General features: G+C 38.6%; 1 protein-coding gene and 1 pseudogene across 1 annotated transcript; one reads left to right on the forward strand and one right to left on the reverse strand.

Annotated features, from left to right (window-relative positions):
• Positions 1–2,934: 2,934 nt before the first annotated feature.
• On the forward strand, positions 2,935–3,909 carry LOC113200079 (olfactory receptor 1N1-like; annotated as a pseudogene).
• Positions 3,910–6,138: 2,229 nt separating this feature from the next.
• On the reverse strand, positions 6,139–7,029 carry LOC144256517 (olfactory receptor 11A1-like). Its single transcript, XM_077801564.1, has one exon. It carries the CDS (start codon positions 7,027–7,029, stop codon positions 6,139–6,141), a length of 891 nt encoding a protein of 296 aa, XP_077657690.1.
• Positions 7,030–7,267: the final 238 nt, after the last annotated feature.

Here is a 7,267-nt window from a genome sequence, read left to right on the forward strand (position 1 = left end):
ATATTCATTGTGAGATATTAAGAGGGTAGAAATTAGTCTAAGTATGATATTTAGAAATGGGCCTTTGGGAAGTTCTTTAGGACAAGATAAGGTCATTAAGGTGCAGCTCCCATAATTGAATACTGGTGGCTTTATAAGAAAAGAACAGAAGACACACACACTCTCTCTTGCTATGTGATGCTCTGTATCACCTTAGGACTCCACCAGCAACAAGGCTATTAAGGGATACAGCCGCTCAACCAGAACTATAAGCCTGAGTAAACCCCTTTTTTATAACTTTGTGGTATTGTGTTATTAGAAACATAAATCAGACTAATATAGAAAATTGGTACTGATAAAAAGGCTGTTGCTAGTAAAGAATACTTTAAAATGTGGAAGTGGCTTTGGAAATGGGGCACAGATGGGAAGAATTTGGAAGAGCAGGCTATAAAATGGCTAAATTCTGATGAGGGTTTAGAAGAAGACACAAAGACTAGGAAAAATCTTGAACATCTTACAGGTGAGATAGGTGGTTATGATCAAAACACTGACGCAAATGAGTGGTTTTCTATTGGAAATTACAGTAAAGGCCACACTTGCCACACCACTGCAAAGAACTTGGCTGGAGTATGTTCATGCCACAGAGGTTTATGAAAGGTTTAAAAGTGATGAACTGTGATAGCTGGTGAAGAAAATATCTAAACAACATTATAAAATTCAGTCATGGTTTTTCTTGGTAACTTTTAATTGTATACAATAGGCTTCAGGAGCAATGGTATAACCTGAAGGCAGACTCAGGCACATAATTAAATGGAAAGGAAAGCCAAAAGCTAAGAAAAATTCAAAGTCTGACCATGGAAAGAAAGAAGAAAAAGCATGCAACCCAAGAGCCACTTTCCAAAGAAATTAGCATGGATGAAAGAGGGCCAAGTGCCAAAATCTTCAGGACAAGGGGAAAAGGCCTACCAGGCACCTCCCATCACAGGCCATCACAGGTGGCAGAGCTCTTTATGGTCTTACTACCCAGGGCCAACTTGGGATTTGGCTCCCTGCTCTCTGGTGAAGCACACCACAGCCACTCCAGCCATGGTTCAAGCAGGTTTACCTCGACAATGATGAGGTCATAGCCACTTCCACTGAGAGTTGAAAGGGAAGTCTAGGAGGCCAGACAGAGGCCTGATACAGGGGCAGAGCTGCACAGAGCCCCCAGGGACAATGACTAATGAAGCTGTGGGAACAGAACTGCAATCATGAAGTTCCAAACCAAAAGAGCTAAAGTATGGGATAAGCCCATCAAAGCCATGGAGGTGGGGCTTCTTGAGGCCTTGTGAGGCCCAGCCCTAGTCCCACTGTGTACAAGATGCCAGAAATGGCACTTTAAGAGTGAATGTCTATCTTCCTGGGTTTTGAACTCATTTTGGGTTGGTTACTCCTTATACTTGCCTATTCTTCCCTTTTGGAATGGAATGTTTACCCTGTGCCCACTACTGAATATTGGAAGTAAATAATTTGTTTTGATTTTATAAGCTCATAGTTGGAAGAAGTTAGCCATCGTATCAAACGAGACCCTAGACTTTGAAGTTTTGAATTAATTCTAGAAGGAGTTAAAGACTTTGGACTGTTTGGATTGAATCATTGTATTTTGTATGTGAGAATGAGTCAAGGGGAACAGGGGTGGAATATTACAGTTTGAATATGGTTTGCCACCACCCAAACTCCAAAGAACAATTCATTTAAGATATGAATTCTCATGCAAGGTAGTAAGAGAGTAATTATGGTGTATAGAGGTGGGCCTTTGGTAGGTCCTTAGGATTAGAAAAGGTCATTATGGTAGAGCCCCCATGAATTAATATTGTTGGTATTATATGAATAAAGAGAACAGAACACACACACACACACGCACACACGTCTTTCTATAAGATGCTCTGCACAAACTTGGGGCACTGCCAGAAAATCCATCACCAGACACAACCTTTCAAACTTGGCCCAGAACTTTCAGCCAAAATAAACCTTTTTTTTAAATAACTTACTCAGTCTATGGTATTGTGTTATTACCAACAGAAGACAAACGAATATAATGAGTAGAAGCTAAGAGTGGAAGGAAGCAAGAGGGTATGCTTGAGGGAGTGCAGCACATCCACTGGGACTACAGAACAGAAAATGAGTGGACTGTGGTGTAATATGAGGCTGTGGAGGTACCTCAAATCCGGATACACTGAGGAGGAATGGGAATAAAGTGCAAAAATAGAGCCTTTGTTTAGTGTACAAGGCCTTGGATTTGATCCTCAGTATTACCAAAAAAAAAAAAAAATTAAATCAAAGCCATTGAGATTTGTAAGACATGATAAAGATTGTGCATTTTTCATAAAAGCAATGGTTCTGTGGTTGCCTACCTAAACAAAATAACATAGTTATATTTTCTTTTTTGAAAATATAATTCTGTCTGCATTGTGAACAACACATTAGATGGGGCAAGAATGAGAATGGTACACCAGATGGAAGGCTGGTGATATTCTAGTCAATCAACCAAAGCATGAACCAGAATAGATACCATGTAGATAGGAACATTTACTGAGCTGCAACTATTAGCACTGAGATAAATACTGAGATGCAGTTTTTGCCTTCAAATAAATCATCTTCAAAAACAGAATCACAAACAAGTGGTTATAATATCACATAATACAAAGTTTAATCTACACAGAACTTGCACACTTATAGAATGCTAGGGGAACTCTGTTCCCCTCACTCCATTGTCTTTGTGCCTCCTCAGTTGACTGTCCTTTCTAAATTCCAACTCTTGTCCCTCCGATTGATATCTTAGTTTACAAGCCTCAGCTGGTATAAGAGAGACACATTGACAGAAGACAGAATCCAGGTTACTGCACACCTGTGTCTTCAGGGAGTACAGACATTCTCTTCACACCAAATCCTTCTTGAAACAGAATAAGGACCATAATGAACTGCAGCAAGACTCCTGACTTTGTCCTCTCAGGGATGTCCAGTGATCCAGAAAACCAGCAGTTCCTCTTTTGCTCTTTATGGCTCTCTATTTGTTGGGCCTTCTTGGGAACTCACTCCTTCTGTTGGCCATTGGCACTGACATTCATCTCCACACTCTCATGTACTTCTTCCTCAGCCAGATCTCCCTGGTGAATCTACGCTTCACTACTACCACAGCCCCTAAAATGCTAGAGGATTTGTGGACCCACAATGGATCCATCTCTTTCTCTGGGTGTCTGACCCAATTATACTTCTTTGCTGTTTTTGCTGACATGGACAACCTACTCTTAGCCATCATGGCTATTGCCCGCTATGCTGCTGTTTGCTATCCACTGCATTTCCCACTTGTAATGAGACCTTCCAGATGTGGAGTGCTTGTGGGTATGTCATGGGGAGTAGCCCACTTGGTCTCTCTCATCCATATCTTGTTGCTATCCCAGCTATCTTCCCATGTTAATCAAGAGATTCCTGACTTTTTTTTGTGATTTTGGCCCTCTCATATGGCTTTCTTGCTCTGATGCCCAACTCAATGAGGACCTGACAATGGCTCTGGCTGGGGTTTTGGGAATCAGTACTCTCTTCTGTGTTATAAATTCCTGTGCCCGTATTTTCCATGCTGTGGCCATAGTTCCATCAGCACAGGGGAAAAGGAAAGCTCTGGCTACATGCAGCTCCCACCTCTCCATGGTCATCCTCTTCTACAGCGCAGTATTTGCCACCTACCTGAAGCCCCCATCAACTTCTCACTCCTCTGGGGAGCTGGTTGCTGCTGTCATGTGTACCCTGGTAACTCCCACTCTAAACCCTTTCATTTATAGTCTGAGAAATAAGGATGTAAACAATTCATTGAAAAGGATCCTGGGCATAGAGAATTATCAGGATAACCATGTACTTTTAGAAAAATTACTCCCTATTTCACTACTACAGTAACAAAGAGAGTTGGTCAAAATCATGGCCATGCTAGAGCATGATATGATCCACTGAAAAGAACACTGGATTGAATTGGCTGTTCTTTAAATAGCTTTTGATTATGCATTCACATCACTACAACATTTGATAACCATGAGCATTTCTCTCTGGGGTTTAATACTGAAGTTCCTCCCCATCACTTTGCTATAGTCAAAGTCATCTTTGCTGTCATCAACAAAGATAATCGATGTCATCAGTACCATCATCAATAATAAGAGAAAGGAAACTGGGCCAATGCCAAACTTATTCCACCTTTAGTTTCTCTCTTTTCAGAACGTTTTATATATCCATTTTTTTGTGTGATGTTTGAGACTTTCTGATTAGTTTCTGATACTATGGCTGAGAATTGGAAGACAGCTAAAACCAAGAGGGCTTTTTTGGAAACACTTCTTTTTTTGAAAATAGTACAAATGAATATTTCTTACATATGTTTATGTGTTTATTAAGTTTTAAGTGAAAACAATAAAATAGTTTATTGCTCTATGAATGAACTTATCCTTCACATACAGACTGACAATGGGTGATGTGGGTGATATCTTTGCATTATAAAAACAGTACACACAATTTTTTTAGTCATTATGATGTTTTTGGCCTGTGCTCCTTTATACACCATATACATTATATCTAAAGAAGACTATGTGTTCTGTTAATTTGTATCATCCACTATATTTCATGTTATTGTACATTATGAATTATATGATCAGTTGAAACACTTAATGATTAATTCTATTTGGGTGAATAACTTAATACATGGGTAGATATAACTTTGCCTTAAGAAGAATATTTCTGAAGTTCTCAGATTGCATTCTCTTTTCCATGTTCACATCTGAGTCTATAATTTCTTCCTGGCTCATCTAGAAGTTAATACCTTCTTTTCAATTCTAATCTAATGACTTGCCAGAGCAGGTGTTCAGAAATTATTTTCAAGCAAATAATGATTGAATGGGTAATCCAAGCTGATATATCCTCTGGCTAATTTTAAGAAATTATTTAAAGATCATTGGAGAAATTTGAACATGTCTTGTGTATTAGATGATATTAAGGAAATATTGATAATTTTGTTAAGTACTCTAATGGCCTGGTGGGCATGGTTTTTTAATGTCTGTATCAGGAAAGGAATATACTAAATACATGTGGAATATATATGTGCACAACATATTTACCCAGCATCTGGAATTTGTTTCTTTCCTTCCCATTGATAAGACAGAATGCATTACTTTACATCTACTTTTATTTATGTGGTGCTATTTTCTAACAAAACAAACAAGCAAAAAGGAGCTGTAGAGAATTCAAACAAAGTTAGCCAAATGTTTATGTTGAAGCCAGATGGCAAATTGGGACTCACTGTGCCATTCTCTCTATTTTTGTATACATTTTAAATCTTCTATAATAAAAAATTAAAAATAAATAAGTAAAATGAATTTATCTTTAAATATTTTTAAATGTACATACCCTTAGACCTAGAAATTTATGTCCAAAAATGTATTATAGAAAAACCTGAATGTTCACAATGTACACATAATAAAAGAACTAATTACAACTAAAACATTCCTACCAATAGAAGATTATTTAAACAAATCATGGTTAGCAATACTAAAGCCCAAAAGAATAAAGAAGTAGATATTTTTTTAATAAAGGAAATGACAGAGTGCTCAATAAAAACCAGATTTCAAGCTCTATGAAACATAAATAACTAGAAAGAAATTTTGATATATCATCTAGAAATAATATAGTTAATATTTCTAAATTTGTTTTGATATTACTGTTTTGCTTCTCTATTTTCATTTTTCTTATTATTACTTTACTTATACATATTTATGGGGTACAATGTGATAATTCATTTCATACATTCATATTCAATACATATATAGCATGTACTATGGGTAATGATCAAATCAGGGTAATATTTATGGCATATTTAATAAAGAACTAAAAAAAGTTTAAATAAGTTTTTAAACTAACATTTGAAAAGTACTGCTCTGCATCTTCTTTTTTGTTGTATTTTGGTTAAACTACAGGAGAGCCAAAGGGGAAGGTTGGAATAGAACAGTTATTCCTTTCCAGCCAATTCTAGAGACTTCTCAGTGGAGACGTCAAAGTCCAAACCAAAATCTTCACTACCCTCTTTCTTCAACTAAATATTTCCATTTTTTTTTTAATTTGAAGAAGCCTTTGTAGTGCCTGATGAACCTACTTGTTCCTGAGGGTGTAGATGACAGGATTGAAGATGGAAGTGACCACAGTATAGAGCAAGGCAACGACCTTGGAGAGAAGCTGGGAGTGGACAGGTGAGGGCGCAATGTACAAGACCAGGAGAGTTCCATGGAAGGTGGACACTACAGCAAGGTGGGAGGAGCATGTGGAAAAAGCCTTTCTCCTGCTGGCCCCAACAGGAACTCTCAGCACAGTCACCATGATGGGAGCATAGGATGTCAGAATCAGTCCAAATGGAACAGTGAGGAGGACTACAGAGAGAACAAACGTTGTCACCTGGGCTACTCTGGGATCTGAGCAAGCCAGGACCACCAAAGGCATGAAGTCACAATAAAAGTGATCCATGCGGTTGGAGCCACAGAACCTCAGCTGGGCCATCAGGACCACAACCAATCCATCTACCATGAAGCCAGACAGCCAGGCTGTGACCACCAGCCCCATGCACCATCTGGGCTCCATCAGGAGTAGATAGCAGAGTGGGTAGCAAATTGCCAAGAAGCAATCATATTCCATAACAGCCAGTAGGAAGCATTCTGCTGTGGCTAGAGAACCAAAGATGAAGAACTGGGTTAAGCAACCAGTCACATAGATGACTGCCTCCTGCAGGAAGCCCTCCAGCATTTTTGGCACCACTGTGGATCTATAGAGGATCTTCAGGAAGGACAGATTAGCCAGAAAGAAGTACATGGGCGTGTGCAGCCTCTGGGAGATAATCACTACCACAATGATCAGAATATACCCTATGACAATGAAGGCGTAGACAACAGTGAACACAATAAAGAAAAGAAAATGCAGCTCAGGGATGTCATAGAAGCCAAGGAGGACAAATTCAGCAATAGTTTGGTTTTCTAAGGAGGCAATTTCCATGTGGATCATCCAGGTTTCTATTTGGCAGTAATTGGAGAAATTTTAGTGCATCTCTAGGAGAAATTGTTGTGCATCTATATTTCTTCTATAGCAAACATAAGATTCATAGGACTTAAACAAAAAAGGATGAAAATGAGTCTTCAAATGAGAATTACTTTTAAAAAGTCTGTGTCTATCCCCTCTTCATTTGTTACTCATTCTCCAGCTCTCTTTCTTCTCTGCCTTCCTTAATTGTGCA

Source organism: Urocitellus parryii, chromosome 8, assembly GCF_045843805.1.
Source record: "Urocitellus parryii isolate mUroPar1 chromosome 8, mUroPar1.hap1, whole genome shotgun sequence".
NCBI lineage: Eukaryota > Metazoa > Chordata > Mammalia > Rodentia > Sciuridae > Urocitellus > Urocitellus parryii.

What these genes read in the sequence shown, in the direction of transcription:
- LOC144256517 (XM_077801564.1), bottom strand. Translation starts at nt 7,029, where the DNA reads ATGGAAATTGCCTCCTTAGAAAACCAAACTATTGCTGAATTTGTCCTC.